The sequence below is a fragment of the Diplotaxodon limnothrissa genome, linkage group LG18, assembly GCF_057381915.1.
Source record: "Diplotaxodon limnothrissa isolate DT_005_m linkage group LG18, D_limnothrissa_male_GT1.1, whole genome shotgun sequence".
NCBI classification, from domain to species: domain Eukaryota; kingdom Metazoa; phylum Chordata; class Actinopteri; order Cichliformes; family Cichlidae; genus Diplotaxodon; species Diplotaxodon limnothrissa.
In genome coordinates, this window is record NC_140613.1 from 1,432,190 (window position 1) to 1,456,675 (window position 24,486).

The window sequence follows — 24,486 nt, forward strand, 5'->3', positions numbered from 1 at the left end:
GTGCTGCATTGTCTTTAGTTACATTGATGTTATTTATTTATGGTGAAACAGTGGTGGAATATCGCTGTTGCTTTCGTATAAATGAAGCGGACATACCTGCGTGGCCGCGATCTAATCCTGTTTACATAAAGTGAACCTGCTCCCGAGCAGGTTTACGCTTACGGCTCTGTTGCTATGACAGCAAGTCCCGGATGATCTTCGGGGAACCGAACGATCCAAGATCACGCGAAATCGTCAACAATCTAATCCAGCTAACTTACTTAGCGCGGTACGAAGAACGGGCCCCTGGACTTTCAAATGCTTCTTACGGAGCCACTCCTTTGTTGCCCGGGCGGTGTGTTTTGGATCATTGTCATGTTGGAAGACCCAGCCTCGTTTCATCTTCAAAGTTCTCACTGATGGAAGGAGGTTTTGGCTCAAAATCTCACGATACATGGCCCCATTCATTCTGTCCTTAACACGGATCAGTCGTCCTGTCCCCTTGGCAGAAAAACAGCCCCATAGCATGATGTTTCCACCCCCATGCTTCACAGTAGGTATGGTGTTCTTGGGATGCAACTCAGTATTCTTCTTCCTCCAAACACGACGAGTTGAGTTTATACCAAAAAGTTCTACTTTGGTTTCATCTGACCACATGACATTCTCCCAATCCTCTGCTGTATCATCCATGTGCTCTCTGGCAAACTTCAGACGGGCCTGGACATGCACTGGCTTCAGCAGCGGAACACGTCTGGCACTGCGGGATTTGATTCCCTGCCGTTGTAGTGTGTTACTGATGGTGACCTTTGTTACTTTGGTCCCAGCTCTCTGCAGGTCATTCAACAGGTCCCCCCGTGTGGTTCTGGGATCTTTGCTCACCGTTCTCATGATCATTTTGACCCCACGGGATGAGATCTTGCGTGGAGCCCCAGATCGAGGGAGATTATCAGTGGTCTTGTATGTCTTCCATTTTCTGATGATTGCTCCCACAGTTGATTTTTTCACACCAAGCTGCTTGCCTATTGTAGATTCACTCTTCCCAGTCTGGTGCAGGTCTACAATACTTTTCCTGGTGTCCTTCGAAAGCTCTTTGGTCTTGGCCATGGCGGAGTTTGGAGTCTGACTGTTTGAGGCTGTGGACAGGTGTCTTTTATACAGATGATGAGTTCAAACAGGTGCCATTCATACAGGTAACGAGTGGGGGACAGAAAAGCTTCTTACAGAAGACGTTACAGGTCTGTGAGAGCCAGAGATTTTCCTTGTTTGAGGTGACCAAATACTTATTTTCCACCCTGATTTACCAATAAATTCTTTACAAATCCTACCATGTGAATTCATGGATTTTTTTTTCACATTCTGTCTCTCACAGTTGAAGTGTACCTCTGGTGCAAATTACTGACCTCTGTCATCATTTTAAGTGGGGGAACTTGCACAATCGGTGGCTGACTAAATACTTTTTTGCCCCACTGTAGGTGATACTGCCCCCACAGCTTCCTGTAGTGTGTTTTAGTTTAAATAAAAACAAAAAAAACATTTGTGGTTTTAAGATGTGACAAGAAATTTCTGTCGTGTGATCGATTATGTCGACGAATCATTGTAGCCCTACAAATGAACCTTACTGTTTTCAAAATGCTCCTCCACCTGTTTTCTTTAGCACCACTTAATTCTCCAGCCTTTGTTGTTCCATCGTGAAACATGTCGCTGCATTAAAGTCAAAACAAGTTCATAGTTTTCTTATAATTGTAGTTTTTTCCACATTTTGTTTTTTCTGTCCTATTTTGAATAAAACGTGTTTCTGAGATGTGCATTCTGTTTTTATTTCCATTTTACATAAAGTCCCAACTTTTTTGGAATTGGGTTTGTATAACTGCTGAAGGACAACATTCAATTGTTGAGAACATGGTTCGATCCTGGATTGTAGTCCAGGAAAAGACAAACAGTTTCCTCTGTGTCTGCCTTAGTGTCCTGAGATAAAATCATGCAGTGAATTTAGTTTTTCCTTTATATTGCTGTAATAAAAGTTTGTTTACTGTTGGTTTGTGGTCGATGTGGATTTGCTGCTCATGTGAATCCTCCCACAGTGTTTCATTAGCAGCTGTAACCACAGTGACTCTGATAAAACAGGAATTAGCAGAATCCATCTGATATGAAGCTGTGCTTTGAATACCACTTCCCTCCTCTTTGAAGAGTAGTCAGATATCTGTGTTCAGGTTTTTGTACAGCCTCTTCTACACTTTGTATCACTGTGTTTGTAGAGCACAGTAGTAGAGAGCTGTGTCTGCCAGGGTTAGGGCTGCTATGGTCAGATTAGTTGTTGTACGTGATGTTTTTGATTCATATCGATTATCAGGAATATATTCATTGCCACTCCATGATCTTGCTCCTTTCCAGAGTATAAACTGAGGAGCCTGAAGGTCAGAATCATGTCTGTACCAGTGAAGTAGAAGACTGCTTTCACTCGTCTCATAGCTACATGTGAGTTTGACAGATTTTCCTTCTGTTTCAGTGACTTCAGGTTGTTGAGGAGTGATTGAGTCTCCAGCTGTTAGTCCTGGAAAAAGAAAGAAGAAAAGTAGTGAAATGCAGTCTGTATATCTGCTTAATGCAGCAGCTTCAACTAAACTTTAATCCCTGTTCTTAAACTCACCTATAATGTGAGATAGAAGCAAAAAGAGGTGCAGCAACATGTCTTTGGAGTTATTAAAGCCAGACAGACAGCACATGAACAATGTTCTTCCACTGCAGCACAATGACCAACAAATAATGTCATTGGATGAGCTCAACTTCAGTGGGCGGGGCCAGTGTAATAGCTGAGCCAATCAAACAGTTCTGTGCTTCCACAGCAGCTCTGTCTCTGTCTCTGATCTTTACTGCTTCATTTCTCTGTTGTCTTTGTCATCAGTCACACAAGAATCAGAGGTTTAACAGTGTGTGGCTCCCTCTAGTGGATGTTGTGGAGTATTCTGTTGTCTTTGCTCCAAAGGTTTTTGTACAGAGTTTTGCTGTTTCCTGTCACTGTGGGCTGCAGAGCACAGTAGTACACAGCAGAGTCAGACACTGCAGCAGAAGAGATCTCCAGATGAAACTGCTGTTTTTCTTTGTCATGTATAAACTTCAGCTTTTCTGTTTGCTTTGAATAGTAGGCGATGAGAAAGTCTGGATGTGAATTAGGTTTCTGTTTGTACCAAAAGAAGTAAGTTTCAGAGCCTGAATAGTTGCAGGAGAGAGTCACAGTGTCTCCTTCCAAACTCGTCACTACATCTTTAGATGGTGTCAGTAAATCCTCAGAGGATCCTGAAAACAACAAAGACATATTTCACCATCATGTTTCTGCATCTTTAAACTTAGTTTATAAAAAGTGAATCAATTCAAACAACATCCAGATATTTTCATGTCCATCATCTCCTTTTACATCTCACTCCATCTTTTGATGACTCACCAGTCTGAAAGGAGACTATCATCATCCAAATGAAAAGCAGCAACATGATTTTCTCTTGGACTGAATGAACAATAGAGAGAACACAGCAGCTCTTCAGCTCCTAAATGAAGCCTTTCATGTTTACTGCTGTAGCTCCTCCTCTTGCTGAGCTCTGTTTCCATTCAGGCTGATGAAGCTTTGACAGTGATGCTGCAGTCATCATCATCATCATTATCATCAAGAAGGTCAGACTGAAGGAGGAGCCTGCAGAGCTCCGACTGCATCCTGCACACATGGTCTAACTGAAACATGTTCGAGCAACAAAAAGAAGTTTACAAAGTTAACAGCACAGAGCTTCAATTATAGTTTTAAAATGAGCAACAGGAAAACTTCTGAAACTCCTGACAGTGTTCTTGTTCTAAGACACCAACTGTATTTGGTGAGACAAACTTACTCTTCTCTGCGTTTAATCATTAGTTGTTAATCTCTGGCTCTCTGCCACAGCGTGACTTTGTCCTGGATTCCTCCTCTCACCTGATGACCGCCCCTCCCTGAGCCTTTTCCTGCTTGAAGTTTATTCCTGTTAAAAGGGAGTTTTTCCTTCCCACTGTTGCCTTTGCTTGCTCATAGGTGTTCATGTTATTGTTGGGGTTTTCTCTCTGTCTCTGTTCTTAATACTCCACTGAATGTCTGTTTGGAAGTTTCTCCTGAGATTTGCAATGATTTTCTGAACTTTTTATTGAAAAGGTTGTCACCACCAGGGCTCTTATCACAGCTCCTGACTGTGAGCCCTCTGTCTCTGTCCCTTGCACTGCTGTTTTCACTCAGTTTGATCTTGTGACGCTCTCCACTTTAGAGGATGTGGTTCGCCATATTAAGCCCACAGGTTCCCCTCGTGGTCCTTTCCCTCCACGATTCTTTAAAGAAATTTTTCCTGGTATAGGGCAGTCTGTCCTTGACATTATTAACAGCAGTCTGTCTTCTGGTATGGTTCCTCCAAATTTCAAACATACAGTAGTGCAGCCACTGCTTAAGAAACCTGGCCTTGATCACACAGTTTTAGTGAACTATAGGCCTATTTCCAAGCTGCCTTTAGTCTCCAAGGTTTTAGAGAAAATAGTTTTTAGTCATCTGAAAGATTTTCTAGATGGTAATGGCATCTTTGAGGTTTTTCAGTCAGGTTTTAAAACACTTCATAGCACAGAATCTGCATTATTAAGGGTTTTTAATGACATCCTTCTGGCATGTGATTCTGGTAGCCATGTTGTTCTTGTCTTGCTCGACCGAACTGCTGCCTTTGACACCGTAGACCACAATATTCTAACTTCTCGATTAAGTGATGTAGTGGGTATTGGTGGCACTGCACTTAATTGGTTTAGGTCTTATTTGTCAGACAGAACTTTCTCTGTCAGCCTTCTCGGTTACGAATCGTCTTCTGCTCCTCTGTCATGCGGCGTCCCACAGGGCTCAATTTTAGGGCCACTACTCTTTTTACTGTATCTTTAGAAGGCCCGGGATCTCATTTCATTGTTATGCCGATGACTGCCAAATTTGTTTGCCACTAAAGCACAAGGATGGCATCTCCATAAAACCTCTCTTGACATGTCTAGATGACATTAAAGCTTGGTTGGCTCTAAACTTTTAAAATTTTAATGAAAAGAAAACAGAAGTGTTGGTGTTTGGACCCAGTGGTCCCTGTGAGTCCTCCTCTGTTGTTTTAGGATCCCTGGAAGTCTATTTTAAATCTGTTGTTACTGACCTTGGTTTTAAGTTGGACAGTGATTTTAAATTGGACAACCAAATCAGAGCAGTGGTGAAGTCCAGTTTTTATCATTTAAGGCAACTGGCAAGAGTAAAATCTTTTCTTTCGAGGCAGCACCTTGAAACAGTGATCCGTGCTTTTATTTCTTCCCGCCTGGACTGTAACTCACTTTATGTGGGGGTCAGTCAGTCGTTGCTCTCACGTCTGCAGCTGGTTCAAAATGCGGCTGCACGACTCCTAACAGGAACTCGAAAAAGAGAGCATATAACCCCCGTGCTAGCCTCTCTGCACTGGCTGCCTGTGTCTTTTAGAGTTAATTTTAAAATTCTCATGTTTGTTTTTAAATGCCTTCAGTCTTGCCCCGCCTTACCTCTCTGAGCTTCTTCATCCCCACACACCCTGTCGGTCTCTCAGGTCAGCTGACCAGCTGCTCCTGGAGGTACCGAGATCCAGGAGGAAGCTCAGAGGGGGCGGGGCCTTCTCTATCGTGGCTCCTAAATTATGGAATAATTTGCCCATGCATGTTAGAGAGGCGCCTTCACTGTCCACTTTTAAATCCCGTCTTAAAACCCACTTTTATTCCTTGGCTTTTAACCTCAGTGAGACTTAGTTTCTCTTTTAATTGAAGTAGTTATTTAATTAATGATTTCACTCTTTTATTTGTTTTTATTTATATCTCATGTAATTTTATTTTACAGTTCCAGTGTACAGCACTTTGTGTCAGCTGTGGTTGTTTTAAAGTGCTTTATAAATAAAGTTGATGATGATGATGATGATCTTTACCTTACAGGGTTCAGCCCATTGAGGTGACTGTTTGGTGCTATATAAATAAACCTGAATTGAATACAACCATGTGTTACTCCCTCTACAGCACAGAGTTCCTGTTGCACGCTGAGCAGTGGACATTAGAGATGACCAGTATTGCAAAAAAGTAATTAGATTACTGTTACTTTCCCGTAGCCATGCTGCATTACTAAACTGTGATTTTGTTTGTGAATGTGTCTCATGACAGTGACGTCCGTGGCAGCAACAGACGTGTGCAGATCAACATGTATAATATGGTGTGATGGAGAGAGTACAAACACGCAGTGTTTAAAGTGTGGAAGTAATCGCATTACTTTGAATTTGAGTCTGTAAAGAGTGACAAAAATATTAGCGTCCACTGTACACTCTGTGTGGGCAGAAAACTTCCATGGGAGGAAGCAATTGAGGAAGCATTTGAGCGTAAGAAGCTGCGCTATGCCAACAACAGCTGAGGCAGAGGAGAGAGGCTGGAAGATCATGGTGGGCCCGGTGGAAGTGGGGTGCAGGGGCTTTGTGGCCAACAGCAAAACTGCTCAGAGAGACTGGGATCAGAGGACAGGCGCAACAGCAGGCTATAAGAGAACTAGCTAACAGTGCTGAGAGGAGCAGTCACTGGCCATGGTTAAAAAGGGCTGACATCACTTGGGGAGCTAAGGCAGTCAGCTAACCATGAGAAAATAAATATTCTGCTCTTCTTCCCTTTTTTGGGAGGCAGTGGGGAGGTAGAGCGTACAGCCCGATCCGGCGGGGAGGTGTGGGAAGCCAGACCGGGCGCCCCCCTTCCGGCTCTTCTCTCTCCTATCTTGTCCCGTTTGTCTTACTTCTCTCGATCACCTTTTCTATCCCTTTGAAGAAGTTAGGCTCCATAAATGCTAAAGAGGTAAGTATTATTTCTCAGTTGCAGTAGATAGAAATAGATAGAAAATAAACTGTAGGAAACTAAACAGAAGAAAGAAGGAGAGAAATAACAATTTAACACAAACCACTGACACTCCGGGGCCTGACCAACCCTGGCAGGGCCTCCTTGGATGAGGGTGTCTGGTGATAATGGCCGAAACACCCGATGAATCCAAGGTCCACAACTGATGATGTGTCCCAAATTTAAAATGATAATCTAGATCAGATCTCTAATCCCTAAACCTAACCAAGGAAGGAAAATGGCAGATTAGCCTGGGTAAAAGACCGAAAGTTGAGGCACAACGATGCGTGCTGCTGACAAAGTTTCTGGGCTTTCCTCATAACAGCCGTCCCTCAAGAGTCTCTCCATCTGAAGCAATGCATTATCAGGGACCGTAACATCGAGTCCTTTTACTGAATCTACAGCAAAAAATTAAACTTCAAATCTGTGCGAGCAGCGAGCACGCTGCCACGGGAATGTGACATTCACAGACAGACACCCGGATGCCCCCACTGACACGACCGCTGTGGGCAAACCTCCACCCGCCCCACTCCTGCTAAACAGGTGACAATAGATTTAAGAGCGACAGGACTCAGTGCTGCTGAATCTTTCATTTTATTTATTTTTGCTGTGTTTTACTTGAATCTATTTGAAAAAGTGTAAACACAAAACTTTATTTTATGCTGGAATATGCAGAAAATAGGTTTAAATGTTAAACACGTTTCTTCAAGTCAAAGACTGTTGCATATAATTTAATTTTTGCTTGATGCATAAAGTTAAAAGATTAATAATAATAAAACAAATTTTAGAAAGAGACTTTCATTTGATTCAGTTTCATATGATGGATTATGGGCTAAAGGTCTATTTCTTTATTACGTACTGAGCTTGTGTATCATGTTTTTAAAAAGTAACTAAGTAATAAGTAACTAATTACTTTTGAATATAAGTAATCAGTAAAGTAACAAGATTACTTTCTTTGAGAAGTAACCAGTAATTAGTAACTAATTACTATTTTCATGTAACTGGACCAGCGTCTGAGTCATTATTTGAAAAACAGACTCCTTACAGGTCCTCAGCTGACAGCTTCATAATACCGGATTGCAAAGGGACTAAAATACATTGTTGTATAACCCTTGATGTCCCAAAGCCATTTCTTTGATCAGCAGTTGTGCAAATGTACTGTTTATAAAGTTGAGGAAACCTAGAGTCAGCTGAGACTGAAGGAGTCACCTGGATGAGTGACGAATCGTTTCTCACACTGATGAACAGAATCAACTTTTTGGAACTTGGTGTCCCAGCTTTCAGTCTGTACACAGGCTGTTTGAAAAGTTCTTTCTTCAGGTGTTATTGTGAGAGTAAAACTGAAGCCACAAAAATTGATGCTCAACACGCTCAGTTTGCTAAATGGTTCATATCAGGCCAAGAATAACTCTTTATGAGAAATAATAAATCACCTAGTTTCTGCTATACTTGCTTACTTTAGACTCACAAAACTTACAACAGCACTTAATGATTTACAGTGGACTGAGTCACATGTCACACTAGTGAAGTGGAGTGAAAAGAAGGGATTATATCCAACCAAAGCACTGAGGTTTAACAGTGTGTGGCTCCCTCTAGTGGATGTTGTGGAGTATTGTGTTGTCTTTGCTCCAAAGGTTTTTGTACAGAGTTTTGCTGGTTCCTGTCACTGTGGGCCTCACAGCACAGTAGTACACAGCAGAGTCTGTCACTGCAGCAGAGGAGATCGTTATTTGTCTTTGATCATCAACGACTTTAAAAGACACTCTGGAGAATTCTCGCTTCAATAAATCTCCATTTCCCAAATGAGAGATCAGGAACTCTGGTGGGTTTCCAGGATATTGTCGATACCAGAAGAAATAATCATTGACATTAGCTTGTCCAGAGAATCTGTAGGACAGAGTGAGAGTGTTTCCTTCTACAGTGGACTCTTCATCCTTGACTGCAGTGAGTTGATCACAGCTGACACCTAAAGGAAGAGATAAATGTTGTTAAAGACGATGTTAAACTGTGAGCGCCTGTTCCAGTGATTTCTAGCAAACAGATCCTTTAAAGACATTTCTTCTTCCTGCTTTAACCGACCTGTTAGTGTCACAAACAAAGGAAACATGAGCCAGTAATGCAGTGACAGCATCTTCCACACACTATCTGTTCTGTATGCTTCACATATTGAATGTATCTGACAGTGGGAGTCCTTTTCTGCTCTGTGACAGTGTTGCTCCTCCTTCAGCCTCTTCCTCCTCTCATATCTCTGCATGTTCAGTCTTATCTTCATTTAGCTGCAGAAAGTTGCAGCTCATCGGGTCGATTTGGTGAATCTCACATTCAGACAGTTTGTTCATGTTCAAATGTCACCTTCACCTTAATGTGAGCACAATGTCAGAAAAAGGCTTAATAAAGATTATTGTGACCTTTATTTTAGCGCAGTTATGAACTTTATTAATTCATTGATGTGCGGGAGCTCTGGTATATGTTTGTGTATTTTTCATCTTCTATTTGAAGAACAAACTGGGAATTTAAAAGAACATACAGACACGAGAGCGGAATTCAAAGCAACTTTCCTCATCGACAGGAAGCGCTCTGTGTGACAGCAGGCGGAAGTAAACAAGGAAAAGGCGGAAGTGGTTCCGTTTCTTGTGTGTCGCGCGAGCAGCAAGGCTGTTGCGTCTTCAAAGGCTTAATTTAGACTTTATGAGACATTCACACCTGTGCGGACTGAACGTGGAGCAATTTCTGTGCGTTAGGGCGCAATTTATGTGTGTGAGCCGCGTGTGTGAGCCGCGTGTGTGAGCTGAGTGTGTGAGCTGCGGCAGCAACGATGCCTTCAGTTCAGTATCTGAGAGAGTTCATCAACGAGCGACTAACTGCTGCTGCTGAACAAATATTCTTGGAGTTTGAAAAAACGATCGTCCAGTACGAGGAAGAGATCGACCGTCAGCGCAGACTGCTGGATATCACCTGGAAACCCCAAATCAAGCTGCACAGGACAGGTGAGTGTCCCTCTGAGGGAGCATCCTGATCACAGCTCTGCGGGACGTTTCTGATTGTGAGGACTTTTTGGAGATGTGAGCTAACAAAGAGCAAACAGAGGACAGGACTGCGCTGTGAGGATGAAGTATAAATTTAAGAAAGAGGAAGATGATGAAGTGAAACTGTCTTTGATAGAGCAAATAATGTCAGGTGACCAGATATTCATAATAATAAATGTATTTTAATATTATTTATTTGAAGTGAAGTAGTAGTTATGTAGCAGACATTAGTAAATGTCTCTATGGTTGTCTACACCAGGGGTCTCTAACTCGCGGCCCGGGGGCCACTTGCAGCCCACGTCACCCCTCCTTACTTATATATTGCAATTTGGCCGTTAAAGTGACTTTTTGTGTTAGGGAGGATTTGTTTGTTGTTGAGTGCAATGTTAAAATAAGTTCTTTAAAAGCCAAAAATGATTTGATATGAAGGCAATATGAGCAAAGAGTACAAACATGTTGAGGTGTGAGTTCAGGGAGAGAGTCAAAGACGAATGTGTTCTCTTATGTCTGCATTTTTATTTTGTTAAATACAAACAAAATGATAGAAGTGCTGCCACGTGTCTGAACAGGAAGAGAGGACCGATGGGTTTGTTTGGTAGATCAGTGAAGGCTGCAGTTAGTGAAGAGTGGGACAAAGAAATGTGTGTTCATGTTTGCTGTTTTGTCTTGTTGTAGAACAGGCACGTGAGGGGGGGGGGGGGGCTAGAGGGGCTTGAGCACCCGCCCCTTTCCTGATGGGTGCCCAAAGTGCCCTTTTGATAAGGCAACTTTTAAAAAAATATGTATATATATATTTTTTTATGTGTGTGTGCGTGCGGAGTCCTTTCTGTGCCCCTCAACAATAATATTTAACTATTAATCACAGTTTTGCTAAATAAAAGGATCTGGCTTGCATCAGTCACATGACCACATTTAACCAATGATCGCCCTTGACGGCAGAACGCGCTGGTTACGAGCCGGGAACGAGCTCACAAAGAGCACGCGCATTTTTTGCGGTCCGGAGCTGCAGAGAAACACAAGTTAACTCAGAGACACAGACTGATGCGACACAACCAGTAAGTAGGTGTACAGCGCACACTGTAGTGTGTAGCACCCAGGAGTATTAGCTTATCACGTACACGTTGGTAAGCTGTCTTGTTGCAACTGACGAACTGAAACAAACGAGCGTGCTGTGTGTGCAACAGCGCGACAAACATTACCTGTCCTTTTATTAACTGCACAGGTAGTGCTGGTCATAGCTGCTGGCTACCTGGCTGTCATAGGTCTGTAGCTCTGTCACCGTTTTAGGGAACATATTTAGTTTTAAAGTATTTAGAAACATATTTAGTTTTAAAGTATTTAGAAACATGTTTAGTTTTAAAGTAAGTTTCCGGGCTTTTCCTGCCTTTCTGGAGAGATTATATTTCACTGAAAAACGATCTAATATGCATGTCCACATAATTATGCATTATTATAATTATAATATATTAAAAAACACACGCTGTATTTTAAAGAACATACATTAAGAAGCAGATTATATTAGATTTATATTTTAAATAAGACAAAATTTGGATGTTACAGCAGTAAAATGATTGTATCTCTACAGTTTAAAAATGTAATAAGCTTTGCCCTGCACAGAGTGGATAGTGAAACAAATGGAATCATCATAAATACATTATTTCATATTTATTACTTCCCCCTCCTCTTTGCTTTATTATTGTAGCTCTAGTAATAAATAATAATGTAAGGATTCTGGATCAGCACCATGATGCCCATAGTATATACAGTATTCTGAAGAAGGTCTAACATGTCACTGTGTGTGCGTGCATGTGTGTGTTTTATGTATATGGATTATTTTAAATTATTACTCATGATATAACATTGTGCAGACATGGCTGGTAAGGACATGAGGAGGAAACAGCAGGAGCTGTGTGAGGCTACTAAAGGCAGGGCTATAACATTTTTCTGTCATCATTTTATTTTAGATTAAGTGCAGGAGTTGTTAGGTGTGGATAATTAGATTATAGTTTATTGCAATAGCAAGTTGTGCCTTGTTCTCACATAGACAGCAAGTGGAGAGTGATATATGAAATGATGGAAGGAAGGAAGAAGAGAAGCAAAGAGTGATTCACAGGCAGAGCCTAAATTATTTCTCACAGTTTTTTGTGTCCTTATGGTTCCAAGCGCTGTCACCAATCTTTGCATTTTGTTATTATCTCATGACACTTGTTTAATCAGCTACCATCTCTCCTGTGGACTTTTTACTGTCTACAGTCTCAGATCAACACAGCCCTGCCCTTCCCATATTAGATTCTTGATGAATGTGTGTTGTTGTTATTCAGCCTGGTTCAAGGTGCCCCTTTTTAACTTTGAGCACCCGCCCCTTTAAACCTCTCTGCACGGCCCTGTTGTAGAATATTTGAAATTTTATAAACAAACATTTTCAGAAATATTTGTGGCTGTTTGTTTGTTTGTTTGTTTGTTTTTGTACTACTTGATCACTAAAGTTGCCCTCCAATGAGATGACAGTGCCAGCAGTGGCCCACAGCTCGTTTAAGTTTGAGACCCCTGGTCTACAGTGTGCAGCATTAAACATGACAGAAAATCTGATAAATAAATTAATTTTTTTAATATAAGGAAATATCTTAGTAAGCAGTCTCTGTTGAAGTAAAAAATGGACTTTTTTGCTGTCACCACAGTTTCCAGTGGAAGTAGCTGATATAGTCATGTATCGTGTGCCATGTCCTGATCCAGAATGGCGGCTACATCACTGCATTAGCTATAAACACCTGTGAAGTGCCCCCCCTGGGAGGGTTAGGGTTAGCAGCATCAGTCTCATGAAATCAGCTAATCCAGGTACATGTGTGTGGTTTATCAGGTGTGTTACACAGGAGGAGGACAGGGAGCACACGTGCTTTTCTGTAAACTCAGTTAGTGCAGTAACATTCATCCATCCCTCCACTGTCATGAACTATACTCACTCTACGTTCGTGAATTCATGATTTTGACTAAAAACAATACTAGCTTTACCTCATGCCATTTTCTTTAGGCTACATTTTTCAGTGTTTGCTCCCTTGAATATACCACCAGAGAAAAGTGAAGGTTGATTGTACCACATAATATCGATTATATGCTATCATAGCGAGAAAAACAGTTTTCACCTCCCTTGATTACAGGTACCTGAAAGAGTTTGAGTTTGTGTCACAGTAGGGTAACACCTTGATACAAGTCACCAGAAACTATTTTAAGCCGCTGGCAGGGAGACACGTCTGGCTTCTATCGGCCTACTTTTGAGTAGGCAGGCTAGCTCAGGCTCCTTCCCCATTGTCACCGCAGAGAGGTGACATTCCATGTCCCAATTGCCAGTCTTGGTAGCCAGGGATCGGTCCACCAGGGCTTCCGCTCCGCTCCTAGAGGTTGGGTTCCTTACACCGCCTCCTGCAGGTGGTGGGCCTGCAGGACGATGGGCCTGTGTCCCGTTTTCAGGCTGGGCCCCATGGACTAAGGCCCGGTCACCAGACGCTTGCCCATGAACACCCTTCCCCATGCCTGGCTCCAGGGCAGGGCTCTGGTAACCCTATCCAAGGAAGGGTGAACTGTTCCCTTGATCTTACACTCAAATCAAATCAAATCAAATCACTTTTATTGTCACATCACATGTGCAGGCACACTGGCACAGCACATGCGAGTGAAATTCTTGTGTGCGAGCCCCACAAGCAACAGAGATGTGCAAACACAACAACACAAACGAGCAAAATACAAGAATGGCCAACCTGAAACTAATAAATATATGTACAATATATAATAGTGTATGCATTTCTGGATGTGTATACTAAATATTTTCCTACGTGTGTGTGTGTGTGTGTGTGTGTGTGTGTGTGTGTGTATACACATTTTTACAAATTAAATAGTAAAAAAATAAAATAAAATAATAATAATAATAATAATAAAATATATAAAATATACAGAGTTGAATATGTGCAAAACAAGTGGCATTTATATACAGTATGGAGTGCATAATGTTGAAGTTCCAGTAGTGAAGCTGAGGTGTCTATGACGTGTTCAGCAGTCTGATGGCCTGATGGAAGAAGCTGTCTCTCAGTCTGCTGGTACGGGACCGGATGCTGCAGAACCTCCTTCCTGATGGAAGCAGTCTGAACAGTTTATGGCTGGGGTGACTGGAGTCCTTGATGATCCTCCCCGCTTTCCTCAGGCACCGCTTCCTGTAGATGTCTTGGAGGGAGGGAAGCTCACCTCCAATTATCCGTTCAGAGCACCGCACTACTCGCTGGAGAGCTTTGCAGTTGTAGGCGGTGCTGTTGCCGTACCAGGTGGTGATGCATCCAGTGAGGATGCTCTCAATGGCACAGTGATAGAAGGTCCTGAGGATGCGGGGGCTCATGCCGAATCTTTTCAGTCTCCTGAGAAAGAAGAGGCGCTGCTGCGCCTTCTTCACTGTTTTGTTTGTGTGTACTGACCACGTAAGATCCTCAGCCAGATGTACACCAAGGAACCGGAAGCTGCTCACTCTCTCCACAGCAGCGCCGTTGATGGTGATGGGGGTGTGTACTTCTCTGCACCTCCGGAAGTCCACTATCAACTCCTTTGTCTTTGCGACGTTGAGGGTGAGATGGTTGTCTTGACACCAGTGGGTCAGGGCGCTGACCTCCTCCCTGTAAGCCGTCTCATCACCGTTGGTGATAAGACCCACCACTGTAGTGTCGTCCGCAAACTTCACAATGATGTTGGAGCTGTTAGTGGCTGTGCAGTCGTAGGTGTAGAGTGAGTACAGGAGAGGGCTCAGTACACACCCCTGTGGAGCACCAGTGTTCAGTGTGATGGGGGATGAGGTGATGCTGCCCAGTCTGACCACCTGGCGTCTGTCAGACAGGAAGCTAAGGATCCAGCTGCAGAGGGAGCTGCTCAGTCCTAGATCCTGCAGTTTCCTGTCCAGCTTCGAGGGAACGATGGTATTCATAGGGGTCTTCTGAATCTCTCTTTGTCTAGTCCCTTACCCTGGACCAATTTGCCACATGAGACCCTTCCAGGGGGGAAAAGCCCCCAGACAACACAACACACAAACCCCTCCACCATGATAAGGTAGCGATTCGCAGCACTGACAACAAGTGGAAACCTTTTGTGCATTTCAGAGAATCATGTTCAGTTCACTTTTGTTTTTGTTGTCTCCTTTAGTCCCTCCAGACGTCCCGCAGCAGCCTGTCTGTAAGGAGGAGGAGGTTCTCATTGAGCTGCAGCTCTGTGACCAGGAGAGGAGCTCCAGCCTGGGCCAGGAAGAGCCAGAACCTCCACAGATTAAAGAGGAACAGGAGGAACTCTGCAGGAGTGAGGAGGGAGAGGAGCTTGGATTGAAGGAGGAGACTGATACCTTAATGGTGCCTGCTGCTAACGAGGAAAGAGACCACAGTGAATCAGAAGGAGGCTCTGCTGTAGCTGAGAGCCAGGATCAGGAAGAAAACAGGAGTGCAGATCCAGGATCAACTGGAAATAAAAATGAAAGTCAAGAATTTCCTCCCAGATCAGGGAGTCAGTATAATTTTGACACAGCTAAAAAGTTTTTAAAATGTGACGTTTGTGGAAAATGCTTTAAAGATAATTATGAAATGAAACGACATTACAGAATCCACACAGGTGAGAAACCGTATTCTTGTGAAATGTGTGGGCATCGTTTTAGTCAGAAGAGTACTTTGACTGTCCACATGAGAATCCACACAAGTGAGAAGCCGTATCCATGTCAAACATGTGGAAAAATGTTTACACGCAGTAGTCGTTTGCTGGAGCACGTAAGATCTCACACAGGAGAGAAACCATATCCTTGTAAAATGTGCGGGAAAATGTTCACACGTAGTAGTTACCTGTCGGTGCACATAAGAATGCACACAGGAGAGAAACCACATCATTGTAAAACATGTGGGGAAATGTTCACCTATAGTAGTCAGCTCTTGCGCCACATGAAAACTCACACAGCTGAGAAGTCTTAGAGTATGTTGGAACTAGAGATGCACGCACTAAATTATTTTTTGGCCATTTCAGATTTTTCTCTGGGTGTCCTGCTGGTACTGATTTTTGATAATTGATGTTTAACTTTGACCATATAGAAACACCAATCACCAATGGTTTTCTCTGAACTCTGGATAGATTCGATAGATGAAGCTGATTTGTTAGGTTTGTAGCTACAAATGTTTTATGTGGGTCCAAACTGAGATATTATGGTACATAGTGGGGGATAAATAACTGACAGTTGTTACTTTATTAGTGTCTTATGGTGTGAAATAACATGTATGAGCTGTTTGGTTTTAAATAAATGGCAGATGTTGAAGCTATTATATATTTGTATATTTTTATTGCTCTATTTGTTTCACTGCTGTTTTTCATTTCATTGGGGGGGGTGATTAAAAAGTCAAGATAGAATATGGAAATCTCAGGTTGTATAGATAGGGTAAGCAGGTATAGGACCAGCATGCACTGGTTGTTTGTTTGTTTGTTTGTTTTTTTAAATACCTGCACAGGAGGGGCAGCAAAGAGAAAAAGTCTGCATGAAGGGATGAGGTCACTCAAGACCTCACTCCTGTACCTGCAGAGGTGTTTGGAGACCTCTGCTCTCTGAGCCAAGTAGCCACATGAGGCCACAGCCTGAGGGAAAGATCGTTTTCCTTCTTCCTTGGATCCTCTCAGAGCTGAGGACAGCTGCCTTTGAGCTCATCTGTTATCCAACCAAGCTTCATGAGGCTCACGGTGGTTGTAAGTAGTGCAGGATAAGATAAACTAGGGGTAAATGGAAATAATGGTGGGCTTGGTGATAAAGATGATAAAGATAATTATCGCAAAATAACATATCATGATAAAAATATGACATTGTTAATTTAAATTTTTTAGAAATACTGACAGAAACTGACATGAATGACTCGAATATTCCAGCCCACAGTTATTCAACACCAGTAATTATACCGTACCACCACATAGGAGAAATAACATCAACAAAAATATCACAAATCCTTGTGTCAAAGTCAATTAATGTAAATATTTAAAGAACAAAAGCTTGAGTCCCAGATGTGTTTGGAATAAGAATAGGTCTATATCAATACAAAAGTCAGCGTCTCCAACAAGGGCAAAGGTCAAAGCAGCTCCTCATAGCTCCTTTTGTTCTTGAAGAAGACATCTTTGCGATGAGCCTATCGAGATAATCCTTGTGTTAATGTATAGCCACTATACAAGCCATCTGCTGTCAGGAAGTATGTCTTTCAGTCAGCTATGAGTACCGAGGCACTTAGTCATGATGATAACATCTCCAGGAGCGATGCTTTTTTTGGTTCTCTGACAATTCTGACTGTCCTGAAGTTGAGGCAGATACTTCTGAAACCAGTGCTTCCAGAACAGGTCAGACATGTACTGCTCTTGTTCCCATCAGCACTGACCTCCGTCTTTCTGAAACACCCTGGTGCTACAGAGGTTTAGACGAGGGGTATCAAACTCATTTTACACCACATGACACATACAGCCCACTTTGATGTTAAGTAGGCAAGACTGGTGAATTTTTCTGTCAGTGTAAATAAGTTACATGAAGAACTGTGAGAAATACAACGACAGAAGAAGTTCTGGGAGCTCATTGCCCAAACTGTCCAGTTTTTTTTAACTGTAGTTGTAAAAAATCTAAAACTTCTATAGCAGAAAGTGAAAAAGATCAACTTTTCTGTTTCTCACAAAGTCACAGAGGTTTGTTAGAGACACAGCTGAGCACTTTGTAGTTTGGCATCATTTGTGAAAGCTGAAATTTCTTCTGTATTGAAAAGCAAAAATGAGGCTTTCTTGTCAGAAGCCATTTTGGGGAATAAACAAAAACAGCGGCCGACAGCAGCATACACAACGGTAGACTGGTGTGTAATAAGCAAGCACATAATGCAGAAAACAGAGATTTTTGATGGTCTCAAAGCAGAAAGAGGGAGAGAGATGTGCAGGAATCATGGTGGAAGCAAAACAGCCAAAGAAAGAGTGAATTCATGAAAATGTTTTTCAAACGTGAGGCGTAGTTTTGGTCTTCTTTCATGCTGGTTCAGTGAATGTTGGTCTAATCATCGGAATCTGCATTTCCAGTGAGATGTCTACTTTCATCACGGGCGGCGTGTTCGTGTTCCTGCTGCCGGGTGAACGATCAGCTCATTATGTTTACATCTCTTTGTTGAATCTGTTTACCTGCTCTTTAATCGTTTGCTGTTTTGGCTGTTTGGTGGTCGTTGAAACTGTTTTAAGAGCTTTTAGCTGAGATTCTAACGTTTCCGTGGATACCACACATGTCTTTGTATAAACAACACATCTGGTGGTACATCCTGTTCAACCACATGTTCTCTCGCTCTGCTCCCGTACTGGGGGCATTAATTGTTTGTTGCTAGATTTCTTTGTGTGGTATGAATGGCCATAAGTTTGTATCAGTAGGAAAAACTGTAACACTTATGAACAGTCCAAAAAATGTCTGCTTGTGCTTGTTTGTGGTGAGCAGGTTAAGAATTCAAACAGGTTAAGAATTATAAGTTATATTTATAAATGGCTTCAAGTGCACAATTAGGACTGTGAGACTCATTTAGACACTCAAACACTGAGCAAGCTGAGCTTTGACACCCCTGATTTAGACATGAGATGTAACGGAGTCACATCTACATCCAGGGTTGTGTTTTAAGCATGAAATTCACACCCTGATGGCAACATATTGCACTAAGCATGAGATGGTCTTCCTGGTTGGACTTTTAGCTTCATGTGAGAGATTTTACCTTAAAGAGATAAACCTCTGTTACTCTGTTTATTTTGCTTCTGCTGCATTTCTGCATGTCCTCATCCACTAAATATAAAATAGTGTAAATGAGCAGCTTTTGATGTTTGACAGTTTTTATTGTGTCTGAACGTTCCTGCAGTTGGTTTGTGGTTGATGTGGATTTGCTGCTCATGTGAATCCTCCCACAGTGTTTCATTAGCAGCTGTAACCACAGTGACTCTGATAAAACAGGAATTAGCAGAATCCATCTGATATGAAGCTGTGCTTTGAATACCACTTCCCTCCTCTTTGAAGAGTAGTCAGATATCTGTGTTCAGGTTTTTGTACAGCCTCTTCTACACTTTGTATCACTGTGTTTGTAGAGCACAGTAGTAGAGAGCTGTGTCTGCCAGGGTTAGGGCTGCTATGGTCAGATTAGTTGATGTAGAAGATGTTTCTGAGTCATATCGTTTATCAGGAATATACTTTAGATGACTGTCTGATCTTGCTCCTTTCCACAATATACACTGAGGAGCCTGAAGGTCAGAATGATGTCTGTACCAGTGAAGTAAAGCACCACCTGCATTTGTCTCATAGTCACATGTGAGTGTGACAGATTCTCCTTCTGTTTTAGTGACTTCAGGTTGTTGAGGAGTGATTGAGTCTCCAGCTGTTAGTCCTGGAAAAAGAAAGAAGAAAAGTAGTGAAATGCAGTCTGTATATCTGCTTAATGCAGCAGCTTCAACTAAACTTTAATCCCTGTTCTTAAACTCACCTATAATGTGAGATAGAAGCAAAAAGAGGTGCAGCAACATGTCTTTGGAGTTATTAAAGCCAGACAGACAGCACATGAACAATGTTCTTCCACTGCAGCACAATGACCAACAAATAATGTCATTGGATGAGCTCAACTTCAGTGGGCGGGGCCAGTTTAATAGCTCAGCCAATCAAATAGTTCTGTGCTTCCACAGCAGCTCTGTCTCTGTCTCTGATCTTTACTGCTTCATTTCTCTGTTGTCTTTGTCATCAGTCCAATGACACAAGAATCAGAGGTTTAACAGTGTGTGGCTCCCTCTAGTGGATGTTGTGGAGTATTCTGTTGTCTTTGCTCCAAAGGTTTTTGTACAGAGTTTTGCTGTTTCCTGTCACTGTGGGCTGCAGAGCACAGTAGTACACAGCAGAGTCAGACAGCTGAAGCTTCTGGATCTTCAGAGGAGCTGACTTTTGCTTCTCATTGATTTTTGCATCAAATCTGTTGTTGTTGAATTCTTCAGCTTTAACTGTTGTTTCTGAGACACATTTGAGCATATACTTTGGGTAACTATTTACTTCTTGCTTGTACCAGATCAGTGTAGCTGCATAACTGGTCTCATATCTACATCCAAGTGTAACTGTGTCTCCTTCAGCAGCAATGACATCTCCTTGTTCCTGGATCACTTTGTCTTCTCCTTTACACTCTGAGGAAGAACAGAACATGCAGAGGAAGAGATAGATCAATAAACATGATTAAAAACTCACCATTAATCAGACTCACACATTTATTTAAGCAGAGGAAACATGTTGATGTTTGTATCTCACCAAAGAAAAGAGCAGCAAGAATAATCCACAGCCAATGTTCCATCTGTACAACAAGGTTTAAATCAACAGGAGAAACTAGCTGATGTTCAACATTCAGTCTGAGAATTGTTCTCTTCACAGCAGCACTTATTATTGACACAATGGTTGAACACAGTGCAGAAGGAGAGCCCCGCCTACTGGATGATGTCGCCCTCTGTCTCCTCTTTGAGTCTGACTTCTCTCACTTCCTCTTCCTCCTGGTTCACAGACTGCTAGCAGCATTTGAATCACTGTGAGGAGGGAGGATGGAGCACTTTGCACTATGTGCAAGGACAACGACCCGCAGTGTCGTGGTTCACACAAGGATGAGACATGTCATCTGACACAATTTGTCAGATGACACGTAATATTTCAATCAAGAGAATTACTAAAATTGAAGAGAATAACGTTAACACTAATGAGCGATATTTATCTGTATGACAGAATGGAGCACCAGATATTCAGATTTAATATACAAGATGCAAAATATTTCAAATTTAAATATCACAAAAATAAATTTGCAAATTTCAATACTAATGATTAACAAATACTTTAACGAATAATTTATTCTTATTAAGACTTGTGGTAAAATGTTTTCTAGCCAATCAGTACTTAGAAAGCATACAAAGATCCACACAGGTGAGAAGCCATATTCCTGTAAATCATGTGGGAAAAACTTTCGTCGAAACTATCATTTGACCATCCACATGAGAACTCACACAGGTTAGAAACCGTATCAATGTCAAACATGTAGTGAAAAGTTTTGTGCATCTTCTTCACTTAAAGATCACGCACGGCTCCACTCAGGTGAGAAGCCGTACTCTTGCAAAACATGCGGGAAAAGTTTTCGTTGCCGTAATCATTTGGTTCTCCACATGTGTGAAGCGACATCTTTGTAACACTTGTGGGGAAAGTTTTCATCACAGGAGTATTCTGATGGAGCACATGAAAATCCACATGGGTGAGATGTCACACGTCTGTAACATCTGCGGGAAAAGATTTTTAAATATAACAGGACTTAAAAAACACAAAAATCCACCCAGGTAAACAGCTGTATTCCTGCAAAACATACGGGAAAAGCTTTAATCAAAATTCTGATTTGACTAGCCACATGAGAATTCACACAGGTGAAAAGGTGTAACCGAAAAATATCTTTAGAAAAAGCAACACCTTTGAAGCCAAGTTTAACGCAAACATTAATTCATGATGGTTCAAAAGTAGAGGCTTGGCTTGAAATCATCTTCTGACCTCTCCAATGATTGTTTGACTCTTACATGTAAGGCTTTTATATTATTCAGTGAAAATATGATTAATCTTATTTTGGATATGATGGCAGCAGCACGTCTCAAAAGCTGGGTCAGGTCTCCACTGTGCAGCGTCCGTGACCTGAAAAGAGGAGTGTTGTCCCATTCTGGTCTGATAGAGGGTTCTAGCTGCTCAGCAGTCCTGGGTCTTCTTTGGTGTATTTTTGTTTCATGATGATCCAGATGTTTCAGCTGGTGAAAGGTCTGGGTCAGTTCAACACCCAGATGTTTCTGCTATGAAGCTGTGCTGTTAGAATAGATGCAGTGTGCAGTTTAGCGTCGTCCTGCTAAAATATGAAGACCTCTGAAAAAGTCGTCTGGGTAGAGAATATGTCACCTGTAAGCACCTTTCAGTGTTGATGGTGCCTTTCCAGATGTGCCAGCTGCCAGATCCACAGGCACTGATTTATACCCAGTCTTGTTCCTGACTGGTGGCCAATTAACCTCATTAGTTGCCAAATGTTCCTCCAACTGTTTCTTTCAGTACAACGTACTCTTCCAGCTTTTTGCTGCCCAATCCTGAGATGTGTCGCTACCATTCAATTCAAAATAAGTTCAATTCAAAATTTGGAAAAATATTTTTTCAGAAAAAAAACTGACTTTAAAAATGTTTTTCTGTTTTGTTGTGAATAAAATACGGACTTATGAGATTTGCATGTTGTTTTTGTTGAAATTTTACACAAAGTCTGAGCCTTTTTGGAGTTTGGATAACGTACAACCCAGCTTTGGTTTGTAGTTCTGCTAAAGAACGGCATTGAATTGTTGAGTTGATGGTGTGATCCTAGTTTTCTATTCTGGAAAAATAAAAGTTAATACCTTTATTGTCATGGTAAGACTTTCTTTTTGGCTTCGACAGCAGCTCTGTCTCTGTCTCTGATCTTTACTGCTTCATTTCTCTGTTGTCTTTGTCATCAGTCACACAAGAATCAGAGGTTTAACAGTGTGTGGCTCCCTCTAGTGGATGTTGTGGAGTATTCTGTTGTCTTTGCTCCAAAGGTTTTTGTACAGAGTTTTGCTGTTTCCTGTCACTGTGGGCCTCACAGCACAGTAGTACACAGCAGAGTCTGTCACTGCAGCAGAGGAGATCTGAAGAGTCATCAGTGTTTTATCTCCACTCACATTAAAAGTGATTCCAGGGACTGGATCTGATATTTTCCTTCCTGTTCCTGTGTGAGAGATCAGGAACTCTGGTGGTTTTCCTGGATGTTGCTGATACCAGTAGAAATAATCACTCCCAGTTGCTTCCTTGGAGTATTTGTAGGACAGAGTAACAGTGCTGCGTTCTACACTGAACTCTTCTTTGTTGGTTGGAGTGAGATCTTGACAGCAAACAGCTAAAATGAGAGAAATATGCTTTATACGAATTATAAATATTGAAATATATTTATGAATCACTGGAATGAAAAGCATTTTTAAATGTACAGATATTAGCGTACCTGTTAGAATCATTATAATCAGCAGAGGATGTGTGGAGCAGCTGAACGACAGCATGTTGAATAAAGAGGGTTTGTGTGGTCTGTATGATGAACTCTGTGTACTGTGGAGTTTTTCTGTTCTGTACTTCACCTCAGCTCCTCCCACAGTCTGTGTCTCCTCTTGGTCTTTATTTCAGGTTCCTGTTACGCTTCCTCAGAATGAAATTCAAAGATCCTGACAGCATGTTAGATAGGTGGCTGCTCAGAACAAGGTGCAGCATGTGAAAGGAAACTTCTGCCTTTGGCATTTTTACAGCGATTTGGAGTTCAGCTTGTGTGGGAATGTTTCTGATTCTTCTCTGAAAGTCTGAAGTTCATGTTCATCAGGTTGAACTGCCAGCGTGCTTCTGTCATCAGATTGCAATAACGTGTACTCTTGGTATCCAACACTTGTCTTTTCTACAGGACGATGCTTACATCACAGCATATGGATGTGACAGTTTAACCGTAAAGAGATAAACCTCTGTCACTCTGTTTATTTTGCTTCAGGTGCATTTTTGCACCTTCTAACTAATGAAATCTATAAATAATGTTCGTTGTTATAAGTTGTCAGTACATTAAAATTCAGCAGGTGTTGCAACAGTTACTCGCCTTGAGGTGACTTTTGTTGTGATTTGGCGCTATATAAATAAAATTGAATTGAATTGAACTTTGTTTCTTCATGTCTGAACGTTCCTGCAGTTGGTTTGTGGTTGATGTGGATTTGCTGCTCATGTGAATCCTCCCACAGTGTTTCATTAGCAGCTGTAACCACAGTGACTCTGATAAAACAGGAATTAGCAGAATCCATCTGATATGAAGCTGTGCTTTGAATACCACTTCCCTCCTCTTTGAAGAGTAGTCAGATATCTGTGTTCAGGTTTTTGTACAGCCTCTTCTACACTTTGTATCACTGTGTTTCTAGAGCACAGTAGTAGAGAGCTGTGTCTGCCAGGGTTAGGGCTGCTATGGTCAGATTAGTTGTTGTAGAAGATGTTTCTGAGTCATATCGATTATCAGGAATATACTGAGTTGTGTCCCCCTTTGCTCCTTTCCAGAGTATGAACTGAGGAGCCTGAAGGTCAGAATGATGTCTGTACCAGAAAAGCCAAGGAGTATCATCACTCGTCTCATAGCTACATGTGAGTTTGACAGATTCTCCTTCTGTTTCAGTGACTTCAGGTTGTTGAGGAGTGATTGAGTCTCCAGCTGTTAGTCCTGGAAAAAGAAAGAAGAAAAGTAGTGAAATGCAGTCTGTATATCTGCTTAATGCAGCAGCTTCAACTAAACTTTAATCCCTGTTCTTAAACTCACCTATAATGTGAGATAGAAGCAAAAAGAGGTGCAGCAACATGTCTTTGGAGTTATTAAAGCCAGACAGACAGCACATGAACAATGTTCTTCCACTGCAGCACAATGACCAACAAATAATGTCATTGGATGAGCTCAGGTTCAGTGGGCGGGGCCAGTTTAATAGCTCAGCC

General features: G+C 41.8%; 2 protein-coding genes across 3 annotated transcripts in view; one reads left to right on the top strand and one right to left on the bottom strand.

Annotated features, from left to right (window-relative positions):
• Window positions 1–24,486, bottom strand: part of LOC146612739 (uncharacterized) — a 485,503-nt gene that overhangs the window by 316,300 nt on the left and 144,717 nt on the right. The window lies entirely within an intron of this gene.
• Window positions 9,580–21,385, top strand: LOC146612745 (uncharacterized). Of its 2 annotated transcripts, XM_085377478.1 has the most exons (3): window positions 15,029–15,851; window positions 21,031–21,097; window positions 21,331–21,385. In XM_085377478.1, the coding sequence occupies exons 1-3, from the start codon at window positions 15,044–15,046 to the stop codon at window positions 21,383–21,385; spliced, it is 930 nt and encodes a 309-aa protein (XP_085233604.1). In that variant the 5' UTR covers window positions 15,029–15,043. The 2 variants fall into 2 exon arrangements, with proteins under 2 accessions (XP_085233605.1, XP_085233604.1); XM_085377479.1 differs by lacking the exons at window positions 21,031–21,097; window positions 21,331–21,385 and adding an exon at window positions 9,580–9,869 and having other exon boundaries at window positions 15,090–16,124.